General features: G+C 43.4%; 1 protein-coding gene across 2 annotated transcripts in view; it reads right to left on the bottom strand.

Moving 5' to 3' along the window:
* Nucleotides 1-26,413, bottom strand: part of SLC1A4 (solute carrier family 1 member 4) — a 190,171-nt gene that overhangs the window by 42,024 nt on the left and 121,734 nt on the right. Inside the window, exons 5-8 of one of the 2 annotated variants that reach the window (XM_069234255.1) lie at nt 25,532-25,765; nt 23,166-23,360; nt 5,165-5,299; nt 3,926-4,066 (exon numbers count right to left, since the gene is read on the bottom strand). In XM_069234255.1, the coding sequence (XP_069090356.1) occupies nt 3,997-4,066; nt 5,165-5,299; nt 23,166-23,360; nt 25,532-25,765 (634 nt within the window). In that variant the 3' untranslated portion in view covers nt 3,926-3,996. Of the gene's footprint in view, nt 1-3,925; nt 4,067-5,164; nt 5,300-23,165; nt 23,361-25,531; nt 25,766-26,413 lie in introns of those variants that run through there. The other variant, XM_069234254.1, reaches the window with a different exon arrangement.

Here is a 26,413-nt window from a genome sequence, read left to right as displayed (position 1 = left end):
CTTGTGACAAATGTCAAAGAGGGAAATCAAATAGAACAGCTTCACAAGGTCTGTTAAGACCTTTGCCCACTGCACCCCATGCCTGGCATACTGTTACTATGGATCTTATAGTGGACCTCCCTAGTAGCCAAGGTTTTAACACTATCCTAGTTTTTGTAGACCCTTTCACTAAAATGGCGCATTTCATAACTTTGAAAGAAATCCCTCGAGCCCCACAGGTTGCACAGTTGTTTACACAACACATAGTACGCACCCATGGTATCCCAAAAATTCTAGTTTCAGACAGGGGGTCCCAATTTGTTTCTCGCTTTTGGAAGGCCTTTAGTAAAGGATTAGGAATTGATTCTCGTTACTCTACCAGTTACCATCCTGAAACAGATGGGCAAACAGAGAGAGTGAATCAAGAGTTAGAACAGTATTTAAGACTCAATTTATTCGATAAAGAGAAGGAATGGCCCGAGTTGATGTGGGCAGCTGAATTTGCTTACAATAATGCTGTTCATTCCACCACTGGGTTCACCCCCTTTTATCTGAACCATGGTAGACATCCTAATGTAATGTTGGGTAAAGAAGATGATTCAGTGCCTGCAGTAGAAGAGATGGTGAGGGATTTGCAGACCACGTTAGTTAGGGCTAGAAAAAACATCATTCAAGCAAAAGACTCATATAAGACTCAGGCTGATAGAAAAAGAAGAGAGAGACCCATTTATTCGAAAGGAGACAAAGTTTGGTTATCCACTCGTCATTTACGTCTCAAAGGAAATCGCAAATTTCAGCCACGATTTATAGGCCCATTCAAAGTTGACAAGATGATCAATCCAGTGGCAGTTAAATTGCAGTTGCCAGCTCATCTAAAGATACATCCTGTTTTCCATGTCTCCTTGTTAAAGAATAGTCCTCCAAATTTACGTCAAAACTCCCCTCCATTTCCTATCCAGATTAGCTCTGCAGAAGAGTATGAGGTCAATCAAATCTTAGATTCCAAAATCCGTAATGGCCAGCTTTATTATCTAATTGATTGGAAAGGTTATGGTCCAGAGGAACGATCCTGGGAGCCGCACGAGTATGTACATGCTTCAAGATTAGTGAGAAACTTTCATAGAACCTACCCAAGCAAACCTAAATTGGAGAACTGTTCCTTGAGGGGGAGTACTGTCATGACCACACAAACTTGCCAAGTCAAATCAAAGAAGTGCATGAGAAAAGTAAAGAGATATCCTCAGTGGAGACAGCAAAGCCCAATCTGGAAGAAGGTTTGCAGAGTAATCTTGCGCTTGTTTCAAAGGAAGAATCAAGAAGAGAAGATCCAAGATGGCCGCTGTGAGTCCTGAAGGTTAGTTACAGTTCTAGTCTTGCAATCGGTTGATTGCTAGGTTACGAGCTCTCCAGCTGGAAGCCTTGCACTTCAACTGAGGTCTGACAGGAATCAGCTGTGTGGAGAGAGAGCGCGCTTCAGAACAGAAACTCCTGTGAGGTAAAATTACATTTGAAGATTATATTACAGAAAACGAATAAATATTGTCAAGGTTTATTCGAAGAGTTTGATAGTAGACCGTTCCCGTGGAAGTCGGCAAGGCTACAGAGTTAATGTATGAATTAACCTTATGTTTACAAGGTTCTTGTTTAAGATATTAAAGTCAAAGAAAAAAAAAACTTTAAAAGAGCAAGTATCTACAAATGTCAAGGTTATAATCAAAGGCCAAGTTTAAAGGAGAAACGAACTGTTAACAAATAAGCATTTACAAATTCAATGGTAATAAACCAAAATAGAGTTTAAAAGAGAAACAAACTTAAATAAACAAGCATTTACAACTACAAGTTATCAACAAATGTCGAAGTAAGAAAGGAGAAACGAACTTTAATAAACAAGCATTTACAAATACAAGTATTGACAGAAGTCACAATAAGACAGGAGAAATTAAATAACATCAGCTGATTTGAAGAACGCATTTTCACCAACTATATATATATATATATATATATATATATATATAGCAGCATAAAACCAATCTCTAACAAAGGTTGAGAAGTTCTTCCAGAATCAGTAATAAGCATTTTTTTAAGAAGAGCTATCATTTATAGAGAGAAGCAAGGCTACAGAGAACTCAGGGTGAGTGAAGAAATAATAGAATTAAAGAGAATTAAGTGTTGAGAGTAGAAAGTGAAAAACTGATGTTGTATGTCCCTAGTAATTGCGACTTTGACTCTTCCAGGTGCTGTATCCAATCTTAGATGTGAAGAGGCAGACTGAGTACTGGCGTTCATCATCTCTGTGGCAGTCTCTCTACCATCCCATTCCCCTTTCCCCCTCCGGGGTACTCAGCACGAAGGATTAATATTCGTTGTGAGTAGCTCGGGTCGGGACTGAGGAGTTATCTTCTGCTTCTGAGCAAATCGAATTGAAGTATCCTGACAAGGATTCTGGGTAACAGAACCTGGTCAGAGCCCCACAAGTCACCCCAACTTGGATTCCCCTGGGTTTCTAGTTTTTAAAAATGCGCTGGTTTGCTAGGTTTCCCCAGGTGCCGGCTGAGCTAGAGGCCAAAATCCACAGGTAGGCACTGTTTTCTATGAAAAAATGTGAAGTGTCCACGTTGTATTTTGGGCCATTTCCTGTGGCGGGCGCTAGGCCTACCCACACAAGTGAGGTATCATTTTTATCGGGAGACTTGAGGGAACGCTGGGTGGAAGGAAATTTGTGGCTCCTCTCTGATTCCAGAACTTTCTGTCACCAAAATGTGTTTTTTTAGCCAAATTTTGAGGTTTGCAAAGGATTCTGGGTAACAGAACCTGGTCAGAGCCCCACAAGTCACCCCATCTTTGATTCCCCTAGGTCTCTAGTTTTCAAAAATGCACAGGTTTGGTAGGTCCCTAGGTGCCGGCTGAGCTAGAGGCCAAAATCTACAGTTAGGCACTTGGCAAAAACACCTCTGTTTTCTTTAAAAAAATGTGATGTGTCCACGTTGTGTTTTGGGGCGTTTCCTGTCACGGGCGCTAGGCCTACCCACACAAGTGAGGTATAATTTTTATCGGGAGACTTGGGGGAACGCTGGGTGGAAGGAAATTTGTGGCTCCTCTCACATTCCAGAACTTTCTGTCACCGAAATGTGAGGAAAATGTGTTTTTTTGGCCAAATTTTGAGGTTTGCAAAGGATTCTGGGTAACAGAACCTGGTCAGAGCCCCACAAGTCACCCCATCTTGGATTCCCCTAGGTCTCTAGTTTTAAAAAATGCACAGGTTTGGTAGGTTTCCCCAGGTGCCGGCTGAGCTAGAGGCCAAAATCTACAGGTAGGAACTTTGCAAAAAACACGTCTGTTTTCTTTAAAAAAATGTGATGTGTCCACGTTGCGTTTTGGGGTGTTTCCTGTCGCGGGCGCTAGGCCTACCCACACAAGTGAGGTATCATTTTTATAGGGAGACTTGGGGGAACATAGTTTAGCAAAACAAGTGTTATTGCCCCTTGTCTTTCCCTACATTTTTTCCTTCCAAATATAAGAGAGTGTGTAAAAAGGACATCTATTTGAGAAATGCCCTGTAATTCACATGCTAGTATGGTCACCCGGAATTCAGAGATGTGCAAATAACCACTGCTCCTCAACACCTTATCTTGTGCCCTTTTTGGAAATACAAAAGTTTTCTTGATAGCTATTTTTCACTCTTTATATTTCAGCAAATGAATTGCTGTATACCCGGTATAGAATGAAAACGCACTGCAGGGTGCAGATCATTTATTGACTCTACGTACCTAGGGTTCTTGATGAACCTACAAGCCCTATATATCCCCACAACCAGAGGAGTCCAGCAGACGTAACGGTATATTGCTTTCAAAAATCTGACATTGCAGGAAAAAGTTACAGAGTAAAATGTAGAAAAAAATTGATGTTTTTTTCACCTCAATTTCAATATTTTTCTTTTTCAGTTGTTATTTTCTGTAGGAAACCTTTGTAGGATCTACACAAATTACCCCTTGCTGAATTCAGAATTTTGTCTACTTTTCAGAAATGTTGCGGTTTCTGGGATCCAGCGTTGGTTTCGTGCCCATTTCTGTCACTGACTGGAAGGAGGCTGAAAGCACAAAAAAATCGTAAAAATGGGGTATGTCCCAGTAAAATGACAAAATTGTGTTGAAAAATTGGGTTTTCTGATTCAAGTCTGCCTGTTCCTGAAAGCTGGGAAGCTGGTGATTTTAGCACTGCAAACCCTTTGTTGATGCCCTTTTCATGGAAAAAAACACAAGCCTTCTTCTGCAGCCCCTTTTTCCATTTTTTTGAAAAAAAACGAAATTGTCACTGTATTTTGGCTAATTTCTTGGCCTCCTTCTGGGGAACCCACAAAGTCTGGGTACCTCTAGAATCCCTAGGATGTTGGAAAAACAGGAAGCAAATTTGGCGTGGGTAGCTTATGTGAACAAAAAGTTATGAGGGCCTAAGTGCGAACTGCCCCAAATAGCCAAAAAAAGGCTCGGCACAGGAGGGGGAAAAGGCCTGGCAGCGAAGGGGTTAATGAAGAGCAGGGTCAGGCATTTTGTGAGGCAGTTCACTGCTGGGCACCAAACACTGAACATGAGAAAAGACTGGCGCCAGTCAGAGATAGATTCAAGGGAAGTATCTTAGGAACAATAAGGCTACATCAGCAGACCTTCTGTGGTGCTGGCATTTCCTTGTATGAGCAGCACAAGACCCTACAGCCAACCTACTCACATTATATCGACAAGCTAAAATCTACTGTTCATATCCTGACATAAGCTAAGCTAGAAACGCAAGAAAGGTGCATGACAGGCCCGCCAGTGACGTTCTCAATAATAATCCAGGACCCATTTATGTGATGTGACTACAAGTTCAACTGGATAAAGGGAACTGAACATAACAGCTTGTACAACATTAGTGCCAGATACAAGATTCCATATTTAGAAAAAAAATGTTTAGCACATATCAGGAATCGACTTTTTACGTAAAGCATACGTGATATCAACAATTGTATGTATGCAGAAGCCTTGTCTTTTACGTGTCAGATAATTCCCACAGAATACATACCAGAGCAATGATTAATGTCTGAAGAGGAAAGAAGCTTGAAATAACCCTGTAAAGAACTGCCAGTGAGTAGCTGGTAACATCAAGTGTTTGAAGTTATATTCCATACAGGAGCACAGACAGAAATACTTACACAATCCAGTCTACGGCTAATATCAGCGAAAGATCGTTTGTGGGAAGTCCAATGGCCTCCAAAATAATTGCAATGGTGAGAACTCCTCCAGCTGGCACCCCAGCTGCTCCGACACTGGCTGCTGTAGCTGTGACCCTGGCAATATGTTCAAATATTAGTTGGTCAAGACATTTTAGCCAGAGTGGAACACATAATATCATGTTGTCGTTCTGAAGACAAACAGGCAAGTTTCTTTCTTTTAGACAGCCCTGAGGAACAGACTGGATGACGGGCTCATTTAAAGAGATTTCAATGACACTTGTAGCTACAATATTTACTGTATAGTTGGAGCAGTGTAACTGCAGTGCATTGTAATGTTCCGCTTAATATTAAACGGCTGACGGACACACAGAAACTGATTACCTTCACGCCTGATATGAAAATAACCACCAACACAGTTTTAAAGAGCTTAAAACTATCACAATAAACTCCAGTCCTCAGTCTTGATCCAGCAACAATACCAGGAGGTTAAACTGCCTGGAAAAGACTGCACAATATAAACGCTAGACCTAGTGTTTTGCCTTAGGAGGTTTTACCTCGTAGTCCACAGTTCATAAGTCAGTATTTACAACAGAACCATATGGATAGGAAGAAGCTGCACAGTGAGCCTGTTTGACAATTCTTTTTGTGTAATTGAGAGGGCACAACTTTGGCCTGATGATAAAATTCGAGTATAAATTATTGTGGAAATAACACATCTGCTATAAACATTACTGGCGGCCATGTCTGCAATATCTGTAGAATTTCTGGAGCTCTCTGGCAAGACCAGACAGCAGCATCCCCTCCGCTGGTCATTACCACAAATCTCATGTGGCTGCAAAAAGGCTATCACTTACAAACAAGACATTTACAGAAATGAACGGGTGCAGTGTTGTTTTACCATCATGACTCCCGGTAAGTTCTGGAAATGTTTGACACGCGCTAAATAGGAAATTATTCCTGGTAAGTTGCTTTTGGAACATTATTGTCTAAATATAGCTAAATTTATTACCATATCAATCTATGTTGTAAAAAGGCAATATACTCGATAAATTACTGTCACATTTTAAGAAAAGCAAATTTGACCATAATTACATTTTCAGGGAGAACGTGGCATCAGCCGCACATTGCCCTGTAATTACAAAAACACAGTTGCATAATTTCAGGCTGATGGCTAAGATAACGCTATTCAAGTAATTTTATGATTGCTAAGCAATTTACGAGAGTGCTTGCCCAAGTTTAAACAGCTTATATGTTGTGACCTTGGATCTATTTCAGCGGCCTCTTTCTTTACCTAGAGAACCCCGTGGTCCACCTGGGTCAGTTTGTCCGGGTTTGGACTCCTCTAGTAGCTCATTCCTAGGACGGTTGTTAAGTATCAGAGTCTGATTTCCCACACGCTTCTTGAGATCTGACAGACTCCGAGCTTAATGTGGATCTGCTTGTTGGCCTGGTGTTTTCACAGGGTATGTACTCAGGTGTCCGCACATTTCATTGCTTGGCATGTATTATGTTGTCAACACGAAAAGGGTGTTTCTTGGGTCTAGTCCAGTGCTTCATTTGTAAATAAAATAGGTGTCGGTGCCCAAAGCCCTCCTCTTAAACACGCGGCTGCTGCAATTATATGTGCGAGCACGGAATACTGAGGCAAGGTAATCCTGAAACCATCTCGGGCCTCTTCAATCCATTTATAGCCACTCCCTGCCCACTCAGCGCACTCTTGCAGCTTTCTACCTCTGCAACGCTTTTTCGTTTTCCTCTTCCTCCGCATTTCCCATACCTGTCTTTTGCTCACAGTAAATGCCTGAGGGAAAAGAATAAGCGCCGGCCCTCAAAAATAAGTGCCGGTGCTCAGCACCGGAAACAGCAAGCACAAATTAAGCACTGATCTAGTCTACTCTACCTCCGTGCCTGGTACACCAGCTCTATTACACATAAGTCATGTTGTTTGGTTGTTGTTATTGGTGCCTTGATTTTGGTATCACATACTTCCCTTTTAGATTGTATCTCTGGATTGTTCTCTCAGCCCCTGGGCTTGGGTTCATTCATAATGGGCCCTGAAGAAGGTGGTAGACCACATTTTGGGTTTGTTCCTCGAAACGTGTGTTGCCGTCATTTGAATGGGGACCTGAAGACAATATTAGTTCCTAAGAAGAATATTAGAGAAATCATTTCAGCACTGTATTTACACCGGGATATGTATGTAGTGTAAGTTTCAAAAAAAGGAATACATCCCGATAGTGAAAGTTTCTTGGCAGGTCACATCAATCTGGAGACGTATGTACCTTTCCAAGTTAAAAAAAAGAAAAAAGAAAAAATATTGTAGTTCATTTCAGAATATAATAACCATATATCACTATGCTTCTATACTATATATGCTAACCAACTAATCAAAGTTTTGTTTCGGTATATACAAGGTATTTGTGTGTCTTCAGGCCAAATATTTGACGTTTTAATTGGTATGCATAGTGTTTAATTGATTAGTATGGATATAATATGGTTACTTGTTGCCTGACTGGCATGTGTTGGACCTTGCCCTTTTTTCACGGTCATCCCTAAACTCTTTACCTCCTTCCTCCTATTTTTTCTGACCAGTTTTTGGTGGCTTTAGGACTCTGGGCACTTAGGTACTGTTAACCAGTGCTAAAGTGCATATGCTCTCTGTGTAAATTGTATTGGTGGTTGGTTTATCCATGATTGGCATGTTCGATTTACTGGTAAGTCCCTAGTAAAGTGCACTCGAGGTGCCCACGGCCATAAATCAAATGCTACTAGTGGGCCTGCAGCACTGACTGTGCCACCCACATTAAGTAGCCCTGTGTACATGTCTCAGACCTGCCCCTACAGTGTCTGTGTGAGCAGTTTTAAACTGCCAATTCGACCTGGCAAGTGTACCCACTTACCAGGCCTAAACCTTCCCTTTTTACTACATCCATGGCACCCCGAAGGTAGTAGGCCCTAGATAGTCCCATAAGTAGGGTAAGGTGTATTCAAAAGGTAGGACATGTAATTGTGTGTTTTACATGTCGTAATAGTGAAATACTGCCAAATTCAGTTTTCACTGTTGCAAGGCTTATCTCCCTCATAGGTTAACATGGGGGCTGCCTTTAAATAACTTTAAAGAGCAGATTCCTTTTGAGGGCAGATAGAAATCAGGAGTTTGGGGTCTCCGAACTCACAATTTAAAAATACATCTTTAAATAAGTTAGTTTTTAGATTATGAGTTTGAAAATGCCACTATAGAAAGGTGGGCATTTTCTTGCTTAAACCATTCTGTGCCTCTGCCAGCTTGTGTATTCAACGTCTAGGTCAGACTGACAGTTGGGCTGTTGTGAATTCCCTCTAGACAATGACACAAAGGGAGCTGGGGTGTAGCCTGCATATCCTGATGAGCCATCTGGACTAGAATGGAGGGAGGAGTGGTCACTTACACTTGAAACACTATGCAGTCCCTCAACCCCTTGGAGTGTGTGTCTGGGACCAGGCCTGGGCAAGGCAGTATCTTGTGAACGAACAGAGGCTTTCCTTTGAAGTAGGCCTACTTCAAAGGCAGAAAGGGGTATACGTAGTGGACCGAAAACCCCAGACTTTTAGAATCTTTCTGGAATCAAGAGGAACCTCGGCCTAGCAGAAGAGCTGAGGAGCTGGAGGAGGGGTACTGTCCCTTTGCTGGACTGGCCTGCAGTTGCTGCTTCTGCCTGACAAGAGTGCAAAGGGTGATCTTTGCTGTGTGTCCTGCTTGAGAAAGGGCTTGGAGTAGAGCTTGCCTCCTGTTGGAAGTCTAAGGGACACCAAAAACTTCAGCTTCCTCGACCTGCAGCACTGGAAACTGTATGTTTTGTGCTATTCAAGAGGAGAAACCACTGTGACATCGCCACTGATGCCGCTGGCCTGAACCGTGGCCTGCCGATGGAGCCGCCCTGCCCCGCCCTGCCCCGCTTCGCACCGCGACCCTTGTCTCACCGACGCAAGCATCGGACAACTTCCCTGAGCCGCTGCTCCCACAGTGACCTGTGGGCCCGGCACTCCAGCATCGCCTTTCTCACATCGCAGCTTAGGCATCCCTGACGCTGCTGCTCCTGCTGACACCGGCACCGCTGCCTGCACCGTGACCTGTGGACACCACTTGTGAGGTACACAACGCACCGTCCCATCCTGCACCGCAGCCCAGGTCCACCGACAACAGTACCATCGACTCCAGTGTAGTCACCAGGCATCCTGCCTGCACCATGGCCTGTGGACACCGCTGGTGAGGGTCATGAAGCACAGTCCCGTCCGACGGCTTGGGCCTCCTGTCGGCAGTGCTTCAGCAACGCCGCCCCTGCTTGCATCGTGACCTGGTGACACCACATGTCGCACCACCCTGCTTCACACCACAGCCCTGGACTCACCGACGCTGCTGGCCGGCATCACCGAGCCGCTGCCTGCACTGTGACCTGTGGGCACCGCACTTCACATCGTACCGGTTCGCATCGCAGCCCCAATGCCATCCACGCCAGCGCTCCTGACTTCATCAGCCAGAGTTCGATCTGCAACGCATGTGGCTTCAAGGGCCCGACTACTCTGCAACGCCATTGAAGCCGCTCTCCGGATCACAATGCCCTGCAATTCCAAAGGTACTGTTTGCCGATCTTCCCAATACCGTAGCTGGCCCGCGATGCAGCGGCTGGCCTGAACTGTTGATTTTGTTGATCACGATGCTGTGATAGCTCCACCTCGGGCTATCGACTTCAAGGAACTGTATTTTTGAGTTAAATCTTACCAAATTCATATCTCTACACTCTTCATTTTGGTCTTGCTTTAGAAAGATAAATATTGCCTATTTTTCTAAAACTGGTGTGGTGTGCTTTTTTAGTGTTTTCACTGTGTTACTGTGTGTTATGTGCAAATACTTTACTAATTTCTTCTGAGGTAAGCCTGACTGCTTGTGGCAAGCTACCAAGGGGGTGAGCAGGGGCTATCTTAGAGGGTATCTCTCTTATCCTGACTAGAGTGAGGGTCCCTATTTGAGAGGGTGCAAACCGACTGCCAACTAGAGTCCCCATTTCTAACAGAATGGATAAAGTATGGCTGTGATAAGGCTGAGTGGGAGGCTTTGGATTTTAGCATGAGGGGTGAGGTTGTGACTGCTAAGAGAGTATTACGTTTGTTATGAATAGGTTTTGGTTTTGAGTAGTTTTGTGTCTAAGTTCATTTTTCTAAAAATATACATGTATGGAAATTAACATATACATGTTAAAATAAATGCGGTATCAAATGAACTTTCAAATATTTTTTTTTTCTTTCAGAAAATGTTATTCTGTTCCATGGGTTATTCTATGTGGTGGCTCCGATAAGAGAATCTAAGTATGAATATTGATGAACTATACCACTATTGAATTACAGAGTTGGCAGATTGTTGCTTTTGTGCAACTACTGGACAGCAACACACGTTTATAGAAAATAACAGGGGCAAATTAAAACCCCAGAATAATATTGTTAAAATACAGCAACTTTTTTGACTTTCAATAAATACATATAAATTATATTTAATGCTTACAAATAGTCAGAAAAATAAATATTATGAATTTTTAATACACTTTTTAACATAAGTGTTACTTATTGTTCTGTGAAAAAAATGAATTCAAATTAATTCTATACATAACTTTTATTACTCAATGCATTTTAAATAAAAATGTTACTGAATGTTGTTTTTTTTTAAATAAATTGTTCAATAAATAATAATACATTAACTCAATAAGTCTGAATTACTTATTTTTACTACACTTTTTAGATAACAATTCTGTAACTTGCTTTATGTGTTTTAGGTTTAAAAATATTTTAAAATTATTTTATGTTAATATTTAACTTTTAGATATTTCTACAATTTATTTTAAGTTTAATAAACTTTTTTTATCTTTGCTTATACTTTACCACAGAAAAAAGTCCACTCCAGTGCTGGAGACCTCTACGTTGGTTTTGAAGAGTTACTGACAGTAATTTTACACTTATAAATTTGGCTCCACCTCCTGAATTCTATGTTCTAAATTAGGAGATTTCATGTCTAGATACTGCTGATCTGTAATATTAGTTATTTTGCTGTGTATTTGAGTGTGCCTCGGTATACTAGGAAGATTCACAGATGCGCTCTGGAATGAGTATTGATGTAATCAACATAAAATATCACATCTGAATGTTAGGTGAGGGTTGTTATAAGGATAGTCGATATGAGATATTGAGATGTGTTTTACATCAGAAGTATTTGGTAACACTTTTCACTTTTGGTAATAAAATAAGACAGTTGAACACAGGTTATCGCTTTACAGAGGTATTGGACAAAGAGAGAGACCTTCAAGGACACTGCCACAGACCTCACATAATAAAAAATACAACACCATGTTTTACCTGTTTGACTCTGAAGAAGGACACTAAGTACATCATGAGAAGGAGAAATTATTAAATCCATTATTACCCACACAAAGGCCCATAAGCATAAACAACCATACCTTATGTGTCACATTTGGCCTAAAGATTACACAACTGATGTTGACCTGAATTACAATGGTTGGCTCTTAAAATGAACTGAGGCTTTAACAATGATATTTGATTATATGACTAGCCCATGTGAAGTTAATGAATAATTAGAAACTACTTAGAAACTGTAAAATTGCAAGTATTTAGCTTGATATAAAAAATGGTCAATTACATATTCGCCTAGTCAGGGGCCTCATTCAAAATAAAGAGCACAGTAAATACACAGGGCCCAAATCATTTAAAAAATAAAACTTTTCTTGATTTATCCTCCCGCCTGAACATGCTTTTTTTGAATTCACAAATCTTCTCAGTGGTAAGTCTGCAAAGCTGAGCTACTTGCATGTTTGCAGGCGCACTCATGAGAAGCAAGCCATGTGACTTTTTTGTGCCTTATTATTCCCTCCACTGTGGAAATGTTCACATCGTAGACCAGAACAGACTTTGAGCTAAATTACCCTCAATCATTTTTGCATGTTATTGGACTCGAAGATTTGGCTTGGAGTTAAACTTTCAAATGGATGAGGGCTGAAACAGAGCTCACAAATAGGCTTAAACGAGGGAGCAAACTGGCATCCATGTTACTTTCAATACATTTGGGCGATACGACAGCTGTTCTGGATTTAAATGATGGTTTTGCACAATAATTGCTCACACTCAGGTGAGGCACCTAGGCTGTGCTGGTCTCCTACTTTTATTATATATGACTCCAATGGGTCTGGAAGGACGGACAACTAACCCAATTGCAGGATGTGAAGAAAGTGAAAAAACTGAAGATAAACCAACAAAAAAAGTTCATGTTTTTCTAAAACATACATTTAAATGGACAATTGACTTACTATCCACTAAATATATAACAGTGTAAATTAGGATTGTTATAGTTCAGAAACTAAACGTGTCAGACCGCCAAATTGTCAACCAGGAGTGTACAAATCAACAAAGTTATAAAACAGTTTTTAGCTGCTAATGGGAGGACACGTCCGAGCCCGGTCCCCGCAGCAGTGTATTCGACAAGGATCCCAACTCTGGTGTGTGTATGTGTGTGTTGTTGCCTTTTTCGGCAACTAGAAAATACACTAGAAAAATATTTATATTTTGACTCTGAACACTGTTTGAAGAGAATACATTGAAAGTGCTCTTTTTTTATAAATGCCATTGGCTGCAAATTAAAGTTAAGGTCTCCTGCTGGAAACTAAATGGGTTAAGTGATACAAGAATATCACCTAGCTAACCAAGATTTTGTTTTAAAATAAAAACACCGTAATGTAAATCCTTTTTGAAAACTGCAGCCAAGCAACTAGTCTATTCTTGAAATGTAATACTTCCGTCATTTTATGAAAACGCAAACTTCAAGATAGTTCGGTATATACGCTAATATGCCTGGAAACAAATGATTCAGTCATTTTGTATATACCTGGAAACAAATGATTCAGTCAGTCTCCTGTGGGGTTTCTATGTGTTAAAATCACTAGAGGCCACTGTTTACTACCTGAATCGGCCTAGCTTTGTTAAAAAATTTTCAGCCGATTTTTGTTAGAGTCAGGTTGTACCATCTGTGCAACAATAGACTTCAGATTTAAAGGGGAAAAGTACAGAATATTTAGGCGGTCATTCTGACGCCAGCGGTAGCCGCCCGCCATGCGGTCACCGCCATTTGGCCGCTCCGCGGTCAAAAGACCGCGGAGGCCATTCTGGCTTTCCTGCTGGGCCGGTGGGCGCCCGCCAAAGGAGCGCCCGCTGGCCCAGCGGGAAAGGCCCTGCAACACAGAGGCCGGCTCCGAATGGAGCCAGCGGTGTTGCAGGGGTGCAACGGGTGCACTTGCACCCGTCACGATTTTCATTGTCTGCTATGCAGACAGTGAAAATCATGCTGGGGCCCTGTTAGGGGGCCCCTGCACTGCCCATGCCAGTGGCATGGGCAGTGCAGGGCCCCCCAGGGGCCCCACGACACCCGTTCCCGCCATCCTGTTCCTGGCGGTCAAAACCACCAGAAACAGGCTGGCGGGAAGGGGGTCGGAATCCCCATGGCGGCGCTGCTTGCAGCGCCGCCATGGAGGTTCAGCCCTGCCAGGGGTATTCCGGCGGGAAACCGCTGGATCCCCTTTTCTGACCGCGGCGGTAAAGAATGGGCAATGAAGCACCGCCAGCCTGTTGGCGGTGCTTCCGTTGCCCGCGGCCCTGGCGGTTTAGGACCGCCAGGGTCAGAATGAGGGCCTTAGTTCTCTAGTCCAGTTGTTTTTGAACTGGCCGTAAAGTGGAATCAGAAGTCTCAGAATCTACTGACTATCGTCATAGTGGTTATGTTTTGTTTATTTTTACACTGAAATGAAGGCTGTGATTAACAGTTTTTTTTAATGTTGTACATGCAGCTAGCTGATGTCTAGTTTTGCACAAAATCTTATTTTATTATGAATTTTTTTTTTGAGATTCTTTAACCCCTACGGTGCCCTGGACGAGGTGATCTCGTCCAGGGCACCGGTTCCCGGGTGCCTTGGACGAGATCACCTCGTCCTGCACCCGGGAACTGGGGGAGTGCTAGCGCTCCCCCCATGTGCTCCCCACCCACCCCCCAAGGCAGGGATGGAAGGGGAAGCCTTTCCCCTTCCATCCCTGACCGCCCCCACCCCCGTGACGTCAGCTTGCGATTGCGCGCTGGTTTGTCACAAGGCCTCCTCCCAAGCTGAGCTTCCAGCACGATCAAAAGAGAAATGCAAAGAATTTCTCTTTCTATCACGTGGGAGAGGCCCAGAGAGGCTTCAAAGGGAAGGAAAGGAATTTCCTTCCCTTTGAAGTCTCTCTGAGCGTTTCAAAAGCCGGATTGCATGCAATCCGGCGTTTGAAACGCCCACTAGACACCTGGGATTTTCTTTTTTTGTATGAAACTGACGTAAGGGAGCGACCCCTTGTGCAAGGGTCGCTCCCGGTGGGGGGGGGGGGAAAGAGGAGGGGGGTGGGGGGAGAAACCTCTAGGCACCATGGATCATTATTATTTTTTTTTTCTTTTTGTTTTGTTTGGAGGTGGGGAGCGACCCCTTAGGCAATGGTCGCTCCCCTAGGGGGCAAATTATATTTAGGCCATTTCTGCCCCCCTTGGGGGCAGATTGGGCTATTTTTATGAGGCCAATCTGCCCCCAAGGGGGACAGAAACCACTAGGCACCGGGGATTATTTTTTTTTGTTTTACAGATGGGGAGCGACCCCTTGGACAAGGGTCGCTCCCCTGGAGGGGAAAATTGTATTTAGGCCATTTCTGCCCGCTTTGGGGGCAGATCAGCCGATTTTTGCTATGCCAATCTGCCCCCAAGGGGGGCAAAAACCACTAGGCACCGGGGATTTTCTTTTTTTGCACCAATGTCACGCAGGGGGAGCGACCCCGTAGGCAAGGGTCGCTCCCAGGGGGGGAGGGGGAATTTATTTTAGGCCGATCTGCCCCCAGGCAGAAACCTCTAGGCGCCCGGGCACATTTTATTTTGTGGTTTTTTTTTTATTTTATTTTTAGAGATGGGGAGCGACCCATTAGGCAAGGGTCGCTCCCCTGGGGGGCAAATTGTATTTAGATAATTTCTGCCCCCCTTGGGGGCAGATCGGCCGATTTTAGGTCAATATGCCCCCAAGGGGGCAGAAACCACTGGGCACCGGGGATTTTTTTTTTGCGCCAATGTCACGGAAGGGGAGCGACCCCGTAGGCAAGGGTCGCTCCCGGGGAGGCGTTGGGGTGGTGAGGGGGCAAATTTATTTTAGGCCATTTCTACCCCCCCTGGGGCCGGCTGAGCTAGAGGCCAAAATCCACAGGTAGGCACTTTGCAAAAAACACCTCTGTTTTTTGTGAAGAATTGTGAAGTGTCCACGTTGTGTTTTGGGCCATTTCCTTTTGTGGGCGCTAGGCCTACCCACACAAGTGAGGTACCATTTTTATCAAGAGACTTGGGGGAACGCTGAGTGGAAGGAAATTTGTGGCTCCTCTCAGATTCCAGAACTTTCTGTCACCGAAATGTGAGGAAAATGTGTTTTTTTTAGCCCGATTTTGAGGTTTGCAAAGGATTCTGGGTAACAGAACCTGGTCAGAGCCCCACAAGTCACCCCATCTTGGATTCCCCTAGGTCTCTAGTTTTCAAAAATGCACAGGTTTGGTAGGTTTCCCTAGGTGCCGGCTGAGCTAGAGGCCAAAATCTACACGTAGGCACTTTGCAAAAAACACCTCTGTTTTCTTCCAAAAAATGTGATGTGTCCACGTTGTGTTTTGGGGCATTTCCTGTCACGGGCGCTAGGCCTACCCACACAAGTGAGGTATCATTTTTATCGGGAGACTTAGGGGAACGCTGGGTGGAAGGAAATTTGTGGCTCCTCTCAGATTCCAGAACTTTCTGTCACTGAAATGTGAGTAAAACTTGTTTTTTTAGCCAAATTTTGAGGTTTGCAAAGGATTCTGGGTAACAGAACCTGGTCAGGGCCCCACAAGTCACCCCATCTTGGATTCCCCTAGGTCTCTAGTTTAAATAAATGCACAGGTTTGGTAGGTTTCCCTAGGTGCAGGTTGAGCTAGAGGCCAAAATCTACAGGTCGGCACTTTGCAAAAAACACCTGTTTTCTGTCAAAAATTGTGATGTGTCCACGTTGTGTTTAGGGGCATTTCCTGTTGCGGGAGCTAGGCCTTCCCACACAAGTGAGGTATCATTTTTATCGGGAGACTTGGGGGAACATAGAATAGCAAAACAAGTGTTATTGCCCCTTGTCTTTCCCTACATTTTTTCCTTCCAAATAGAAGAGAGTGTGTAAAAAAGACGTCTATTTGAGAAATGCCCTGTAATTCACATGGTAGTATGGTCACCCTGGAATTCAGAGATGTGCAAATAACCACTGCTCCTCAACACCTTATCTTGTGCCCATTTAGGAAATACAAAGGTTTTCTTGATAGCTATTTTTCACTCTTTATATTTCAGCAAATTAATTGCTGTATAGCCGGTATAGAATGAAAATGCACTGCAGGGTGCAGCTCATTTATTGCCTCTGGGTACCTAGGGTTCTTGATGAACCTACAAGCCCTATATATCCCCACAACCAGAAGAGTCCAGCAGACGTAACTGTATATTGCTTTCAAAAATCTGACATTGCAGGAAAAAGATAGAGAGTAAAACGTAGAGAAAAATTGCTGTTTTTTTCACCTCAATTTCAATATTTTTCTTTTTCAGTTGTTATTTTCTGTAGGAAACCCTTGTAGGATCTACACAAATTACCCCTTGCTGAATTCAGAATTTTGCCTACTTTTCAGGAATGTTTAGGTTTCTGGGATCCAGCATTGGTTTCACGCCCATTTCTGTCACTGACTGGAAGGAGGCTGAAAGCACAAAAAAATCGTTAAAAAATGGGGTATGTCCCAGTAAAATGCCAAATATGTGTTGAAAAATTGGGTTTTCTGATTCAAGTCTGCCTGTTCCTGAAAGCTGGGAAGCTGGTGATTTTAGCACCACAAACCTATTGTTGATGCCATTTTCAGGGAAAAAACCACAAGCCTTCTTCTGCAGCCACTTTTTCCCATTTGTTTGAAAAAAATGACATTTTCACTGTATTTTGGCTAATTTCTTGGCCTCCTTCAGGGGAACCCACAAAGTATGGGTAACTCTAGAATCCCTAGGATGTTGGAAAAAAAGGACGCAAATTTGGCTTGGCTAGCTTATGTAGACAAAAAGTTATGAGGGCCTAAGCGGGAAATGCCCCAAATAGCCAAAAAAAGGCCTGGCACAGGAGGGGGAAAAGGCCTTGCAGCGAAGGGGTTAATTGTACATGATTTAATAAACACAATACATTTCTTACCTTACCTTCCAGTACAATTCTGCATTGGGAAATTCAGTGCAGCAGTGAAATTGCATTTTTTCTTTATCTTTTCAACAGGGGAACATTTTCCACTTAGAGAAACACATTCTATGTCAGGGCAGGAGGCGAGGATTGGGCTTTATTTCTCTCACAGCAGCCATTAACTTCATTATGTGAATGCTCAACAAACTTAAAACAACTACATCTCCCGTGATGCTCATGGGCAGTCCACAGCTCTTCCAATAAGGTCGCCTTGCCCTCCATAAACGGTGGTGGAGACTAACTAGCCTCCTCTTTCTTCACTGCTCATAGCAGCAACAGAAAAGTGCCTAGCATTTCTTTCTATTTTTTCTCTGGAAAAACAAAACAAGAGCAGTCGGAAAGAGCGGACTGCTGGTGTCGCCGCCCACTTGTTTTGTTTTATTTAGTTTCTTGTGTTGCTTTACTATTTCAGGTCAACATGGCAGCGGGAACATTTTCGTTCCTACGCGGCTGCTCCCTCATTATCGGCCCGGCTCTGGTGCGAGGCTGGCTGTCAGACCGCAATGGGGCTCGCACTTCTCTGCGCGCCTTACGCGCTCAGCCTCCCAGCGGCCAGCTCATCACTTTCATTCTGCGTTCCAGAGTGAAGCGTCCGACCGTGGCAGTACTCACGGGGTGAATTTTTTATTTTGGCCATTTTTTGTGAAAGAGCAGAGCCACCGCCTTGAGTTACACCTGCGACGCAGATAAAGCTATAAATTTATACTCGTAAGGGACGCTTCCCAGGTGGAATAACCCCATATATCAAGGGGTCGTCCCAGGCCTCTTCCGGCCTACTTCACCAGTGCCTCTGTGCACAATAAATCTGAGAGCTGAGCTCCTAAATTACCCCTGGGAGAGAAAGAAGTGTGTATATTTACAATATCTGGATTTATTGCCAGTTTCTAAATCCTATTAAGTTGGTGTGCTGACACCACTATTTACTTCTATGAAGTGTCAGACACTTTTACTGAGGAGGATGATATTACCTACCTCCCTAACGATGACCAGTTCTGCCTGGTCATGGATGCCTCCATATTTTAGGCAGTTACACAGCTGGTGGCGCCTCTGGAGAGGAAAATAGTTAACTACAGGAGTAATGCCAAAAAACCCTCGATCAAAGGGAAGACCCCAATGGGCCTTTGGCCTCCCAGCGTCTGAGGCAGCCACCTGCGACAAAAGCTCTTGCTAAACGCAAACATGTGTAGGAGGCAGGGGTGGATGTGGACCTTTAAAAAAGGCCTTTATTGATTCCCAGTCCTTTCCCCCAGATTTGATGCTCCAGGTGCTTCGGGAGATGCTCCCTCATCCCCACTCTACAAAACTCCAACGGATGGGATAACTCCCCAACACTTCGGATGGCAACATAGACCTTAGTAGGCCATGGCGTCCACCCTCTAAATCTATTGAAGCTAACGAAGAGCCAAATCCGTACAATGACATGCTCGATCTGGATGAGCTCCTCCACCCTCGTTCTTCGGAATGGTGACCTGCGCCAAAGGTGGCTTCATACATAGCGGGCTGGTTACGCAAACCACCTGATAAGGAAGTGAAAAACTGCCTTCAGGCAGAATGCCCTAGACCTTCCCTGGAGGGCAAAGTAGCCCTTACGCCAGAGATAGACGCGAAGATGGCCACTTTCTTGGCGAAGTTTGCAAGGGACAACAAAAAAGGTATAGATCGCTCCTGGCGCGCTTGCCAGGATAAGCTCCTCAATGTGGCAGGCCAAGGTGTCTGGTTCGATCATTTGCCCAGAAGCAAAATTCAATTGGGCTCAGAGTGCTTTTATCATTCTTGGAAATGCTAATGGCGTGATTTCCTCGGAAAGGAGACAATCTCTCTTAATCAAAATTGACCTCAAGTTAGGGGAACTCTCTACGTCAGTGGCAAGACCCGTCCAGATTCGGGAACTTCTATCCCACGAGGAGCTCCCACATCAACGAGGTATCACAGGCGGAAAGAGGAATTCTGCCTCCTACAACAATCCTCGAGGTAAAAGAACAGAGCTCAGTAGGGGAGAAGTTCTGGGGCTTTTTTGCACTCTTTCGGCACAACTGGGAGGCTCTTTCATCAGATGCTTGGGTCCTCCAAACCGTAAAAGGCTTCCAGATAGAATTTTATTAAGTGCCCGTCCAAACACAGAGGCCAAGGGCCCTAGTTTTTTTCACAGGAACAACAGCGGCTGGTAGATCAGGAGAGCTCACAGCTAGTAGAGAAAGGGGTGGTCATTCAGTCCAGATTACACTCCTCGGGTTTACTCAGAAACCTGTTTTTAGTGGAGGGGGGAGGTGCAGCGCCCTATTATCAACTTAAAACAATTCAACGAGTGGCTCGTCTACCGCCACTTTAAGATGGAGGGAACCCACCTCCTAAGGGATATGCTCCAAGTTTCAGATTAGATGGTCCGCTTAGACTTGAAAGACGCCTACTTCACGGTTCCCATATTTCCTTTGCACAGGTGTTTCCTACAGTTCCAGTGGAGGGAACGGATTTTCAAATTCACATCCCTTCCTTTCGGACTTTCTGCTCCATTGTGTTTCACCAAGTTGTTAAAACCGGTGGTCAAACACCTCAGGTCCCGGGGGTGCATCTGATCGTCTATATGGATGACATTCTACTCCTCAATCAATGCCCAACACGCCTGGTTCATCATCTCCAACTGACCATTTCGTTACTGGAGTCACTGGGCTTCATTGTGAACGTAAATAAGTCCTCCCTTATTCCTTCTCAGTCAATGGAGTTCCTTGGATTCATAATAGATTTGGTAAAGGCCTCCCTCAGTCTTCCATCATGAAGATAAGACACGTGATGAGGAGGATGCTTTCCAAAACCCACATTTCTTTACTCCAATTGGCTCGAATTGTGGGTCTCCTTTCATCCTCCATAAAGTCAATTTTCCCGGCCCTTTGCACTTCTGGGAATTACAGCACCTGAAGATCTCGCATCTTTGGCGTGGTCTTATATATGCTCAACAGTTGCCTTTTTCGGCAGAGGCGAAGGAGGAAATTCAGTGGTGGATTTCGCATATGGAGGCCTGGAATGGCCGGGCCATCTTTGGCTCCCAACCCGATCTGGTCACAGAATCAGATGCCAGCACGCTGAGTTGGGAAGAACGGTCATGAGAAGTGCAAGATCTAAATATCAACTGCCTGGAATTATTGGCAGGTTCCTTCGTGGTGAAATGTTGGACCAAAGACAAGGCCTATTGTTGTGTCCTCCACAAGATGGACAAGGTAGCAGCGGTCAGCTATGTCAATCACTTGGGGGGAAAGAGGTCCCGGATGCTCTCCAACCTGGCAAGTGGCAGACTGGAATTTCCGCCACTGGAAGGACACCAGTCTCTGGAGACTTAAACCGGAAGTTTTCAGACAGATCTGGGATCTTAGGGGTCCATTTTCCATGGATCTCTTCATTTCCCGTCTGGACTTCCAGCTGGAGAGGTATTGCAGCTGGCGTCCGGATCCCCAGGCAACAGCGACCAATGCATTTCTCCAGGACTGGAGTTCGAGGAAGGGGTACGCCTTTTATCATTTTTGATGATCACGAGATTGGCTGTGCAGGTCCAGTGGCAGAAGGTGGATGTGCTGGTGATCACCCTGGTCTGGAGGTCTCAAGTTTGGTGTCTCCTTCTGATGGAACTTTCTTGGAATTTTCCAATCCTTCTACCCCTGTTTCCAGATCTGCTAAGGGATCCAGCGGGCAATCAGCCTCCTCTACACCTCTCAGGCTTCTTGACTCTCATGGCCTGTTGGATTACAGGGACCGATGGAAAATGTTACAGGACTTTCAAATGAAGCCGCCTCTTTACTTGCCAAAGCCTGGGCAGACAGTACATCCAAACAATACTGTTCACCGTTGTCTCGATAGCTGGGTTGGTGCATCCAACAGGATTTGGATCCCATGGGGGCAGATGTTGTGCAAATCTTACATTTTCTAGTGTCTTTAGCCTCCAAAAGCATGGCCTATCGGTCGATTAATAATTTCCGGAAGGCTACATCATCAGGCCATCAACCTGTGGATGGTGACCCAGTGGGTGAATACCCAATGGTGTGTAAGCTCTTGAGGGGCATTCGGTTGTCTACTCCCCATACACCAAGGTACTCCACTTTGTGGGATGTCAACAAAATCTTGCGTTTCTTTAAATCATGGCCTTCTAACAAATATCTGTCAAGGAAACAATTGTTGGCCAAGTTAGCTACGTTGTTATGCCTCATTTCCTGCAGACGAGTTTTGGACGTGTGAGAACTGGAATTAACAGGTAGAGTGTTTACCCCCAATAGGGTTACTTTTCATATCTCACGACGTACTAAGACCAATTCTAGGATTGTAATGTATCCAGCATTTCCAGATGTCCTAAAACTGTGTGTGGTAAAAGCAATCAAGGCTTATGAGACTATGACGGAAGAATTTTGTCCTTTGGGAGAACAATTTTAACTGCACAAAGCAGTGTCCTCCCGTACTATTGCCAGGTGGCTTAGATGGGCCTTGCATGAAGCTGGCATTGACACCTCACGTTTTGGGGCTCATTCGGTAAGAGGAGCCACAGCTTCTAAGGCTTTTTCCCTGGGAGCTAGATTGGAAGACATCCTTAACGCTGCAGATTGGTCTTCTGAATCGACCTTCAAAACGTTCTATTTTAGGCCAATTTCGAACCTGGTGACTTGGGTGGTGGACAAGCTTTAAACTAGCCTAATCCTCGCCTCTGGTCCTGACATAGAATGAAAAATTTCCTAGCTAAGGTCACAGAAATTTTCAATTTTATTAAATACTCGTTCATGAGGATTAGGCCGTCCATTTGTTTAATACTCATGATTCCCTCCCCCAAACTACCTTTGTTAATGGTTATCGATTAACATAACTGGAATTTATAACTTGTTGATACTTTGTAGTATGACAATTGGTTATGGATAGTTGGATTAACTGTCAGGTAAATGTAGAGGGCTTACCTTTCTATTTTGTTTCAGGTACGGAGTCAGCAAAACAGGAGTGACTTCCCGCAATGGCTCTGTTCGCTTGAAGAAAGAGGAGGCTAGATAGTCTACACCATCGTTTATGGAGGGAGAGGCGACCTGATTGGAAGAGCTGTGGACTGCGCATGAGCATTATGGGAAATGTAGTTGTTTGAAGTTTGTTCACATAATGAAGTTAATGGCTCCTGTGAGAGAAATAAAGCCTAATCCTTGCCTCCGAGTACTTAGTAGAACTGAAACTTTCTGTTACGTTCGCTACAACATTTTTCATTCTCAAACGTCCCTACAAAGTTTGGGACGTTTTGCTTCCCTTGCCACATAGGAAAGGCATTTATTCCAGTTTGTAAATCTAGAAACACTTTCACAAAATTACACTGACAATCCATTTGTGAATCAGATCCACAGAGTTCTAATCTGAACAACACAGTGTCACATATATTCATCGGTTCAGCAATACAACCTGCCTGCTTTCCTTCCTGCTATGTCACTGACCCATGCGTAGGACTTATACTTCTTTTCTTTAAATCTGTAAGTCCACTTTGGGAAAATCATACTTGGATGTACTTAATACTGATAAAAACATCCACAGAAAACCAAAATGAAACCTGCCAACACTGACATATCTATGTCGGGTAATAAAAGAGATGATGGCTATTGTAAACAAAGACTTACAGGATAGTAAATATCTGCCCTGCATTTAGATCCACGTTGTTTAGTTGGGCAATAAATACTGCAGCCATACACTGGAAGATCGCAGCTCCATCCATGTTTACAGTGGCCCCAATGGGTAGAATAAAGCGGCTGATTCTCTTGTCTACCCCATTGTTCTCTTCAATACACTTTATCATTGAGGGTAGAGTAGCAGAGCTAGAATGGAAGAAGAAGGATCAACACACCATCAGCAAGTATACGAGTATAGAAGCAGAACTTCACTGCGTGGTACAGGTAACGATAATCAATTAGCAATGCACATCACCAAAATAAACCTTTCCATACGTTGTATGTACTGTCCTTTAGTACTCCACATAGAGCTATGAGAAGAAATGTATCTGGAGGCACATCTTTTGCATATTGTAATGATACACTTCTACAAAAAGAATACCTTAATCCATATTCAAAAAGGAGGGCGTGGAAAGTAGTTATTTTATTGAGATTACCAAAACCTTGGAACATATCAACCACAGGATTATATAGGTTGAACTCTAACTGAATTTGGGAAGTAAACAATCCGAGAGGGGAAAAGATATACATTTTATGATATATTTCAACATGTGTATATTGTGTTTTTATTAAACTATAAAGACATTTGTATGTGTACATTATGTCATAATAATTTAATATGAAATATGTCCCCCCAACGGGGCATCTTGCATTGTGAGACAGTTTGGTTATTGGCTCAAAGGGTTTGAGCGCTACTTAGAATTACATTACTTAAAAAAATTAACATTAGCATGGACACTGACTGCTTTTCTATTTGTCAATTAGCAACTGTGTCACAAAAGTGATTATTTTGACAATGACTCTTAACATGTTGAGGCTCATATCACCACATTTTCAATGGGAAATATACACCCATCAATTTCCAGTATACAAAGAACTACTTGAGGGAAAACTAGGACTGGCTCATGGCAATCTTCATTACTTGGGTCCACATAACAGCCGAGTAAAAATGATGCATTTAATTTGACCCACAATGTTTTGGATACGTTATTAATAGGATCTTTTTTTGAGCACTTGTACTATTCGGAGCACCCACCAAAAATATGTCTCTCACAGCAGTTTAAAAAGTATTTCTTTGGGAAAAGATTTACATAGCATCAGAAGGGCCTCATGTAAGCATGTTACATTTTAGTCAATAAACAAACAAAAAGTAACGGGAGGAATATTTGCAATAAATCTATCCACCCTGCTCCAATAGGAACAGTCCAGCCCATAGTTCCAGGCCAGGTCTTCCCTGCACCAGAGCACAAACAATCAAAGACCATTTAAACCTCGCTGGGGGCTCATCAATCAGTGTAGCTTGGTTGCAGTAGCACAGGGAGCACGGAACCCAGATCTGGTCATAAGTTGCTACTTAAAAAACTCAAAGGTGATGGAAGGAGTGCTTGCAATTTGTCTAATCACTGGCAATCGCTCAGGGTAGCATTCCAACCCATTTTTCATTTGCTCACCATGACATCTCAGTTTGCACCAAGCCATATGCACATCAGTCTTGATCCTGCTCCAACAGGAATAGTCTATTCGTAACTGCCAGGCCAGATCCTCAATGAAACAGAACATAAGCAACCTAAGACCAGTTTTGCCTTGATTGGGTCTCGTCAGTCTGGTTTAGCTTGGTTCCAGTGGCACAGGACCATCATCTGGGCAAACCCTTGCCACTTAGGCGGTACATCAAACACACAGAAGATGTGAAACCGGTTCTGGGTTGTTTGTATTCTGGTTCAGGCGAGACCTGGCCTGAGAGTTCGGGCTGGACTGTTACTACTGGAGCAGGATCAAGACTGATTTGCATATGGCTGGGCACAAACTTAGGTGGCATAGTGGGTAAAAGAACAATGGATTGGGATGTTGCCCTGAGCGATTGCCAGTGGTCAGACAAATTGCAAGCTACAAACTACAAATGCTAGGATTCCAATTGCTGTTGGCTACAAAGCCAGACCCTGAATAGAAAGCCCGAACCACACGAGCTAGAATGGTATGAAAACAGTTCTATTTTAAGTTTTTCATCATAATAAGAGAACAATAATAAGTTGTCTGTCTCATTATACAGCAAGCCTGGAATGGACACCTTTATAAGTGGGCCGCAAGCCTAAAATCACAAACACACAGAGGGGTGTGCTCAGAAGGGAAAAGGACGGACTAAAAGTAAATCTTCACATGGAATATCAAAATGTACTTCACTGTTGAAAATAAGCCCTGTGGGAGCACAATAATGGCAGATTGTGCTCTATACAATTAGGAAATAACAATCACGCCGTGTTTTAAGCAGAGGGCTAATAAATGTGTTTTATTATTTACAAATAAGGAAAATAACTAACCTGGAGCACGTTGCAAAAGCTGTTGCAAAAGGTGTTATAAGTCCTGCAAGAAATTTGAATGGATTGTTCCTTGTAATAGCAAAATAAATAAGTGGCAGAACTAATCCTCCGTGTATGAGGTGGCCTAGGATAGAAGCAACAATATACTTTCCAAGACTGGTCACTAAGAGGACAATGTCATCCATTTCCACTATTTTGCTGGCAACCAGGAACATGATACCGAAGGGTACATACCTGCATTAAAACATGCAAAACAATGGTTAGTTACAGCTGTTTAACTATACAGAAAAATCAGTCTTTTTGTGCTTGATGGTAACAGTCTCAAATGAGCAACAGATAGCAAACATTCTAAATTAATGTCTTAAATAGCAAATTAGGCTTATGCAGATGAACGTAAACTGTAATAAATGTTTAAACTGTTTAAGAAAGACTTATAGAAAGTTGAGATAACTGAGCCTGTCCTTTCTTAGGATTTACCAAAAAGCTTTTGGAATAAATGCATTTTGCTCAAGCAAATCCTACTTAGCGATCACAAAAATCACCATATTCCCCTATATTGCCCACCGAAGAATCACATATGTATGGATGGATGTATTTGGTACTTCTATAGCACTAACCTAGCTGAAAGGCAGCAGACTGCTGCACATGATCAAAGACAAGGATAACGTCAAAGAGCAATAGGAGAGGAAGCTGGGTTGTGGGTAGTTAGTGCATTGTGAAGGAGTGTTCTTCAAAGAGATGAGCTTTTAACTCTTTAAACCGGAGTTGTTTTGGGGTAGTCCTGATGGGTACCGGGGTGTTGTTCCAGATCATCGGTGCATAGAATGAAAAGCTTGCTGCCTTGTTTTTTCTTTTTTCACACTTCTTAGTATTCAGTCTTAT

This window comes from Pleurodeles waltl, chromosome 5 (genome assembly GCF_031143425.1).
Source record: "Pleurodeles waltl isolate 20211129_DDA chromosome 5, aPleWal1.hap1.20221129, whole genome shotgun sequence".
Classification (NCBI taxonomy): Eukaryota; Metazoa; Chordata; class Amphibia; order Caudata; family Salamandridae; genus Pleurodeles; species Pleurodeles waltl.
Note: the sequence above shows the minus strand (reverse complement) of the source record. Positions and strands in the feature narration are given on the sequence as shown.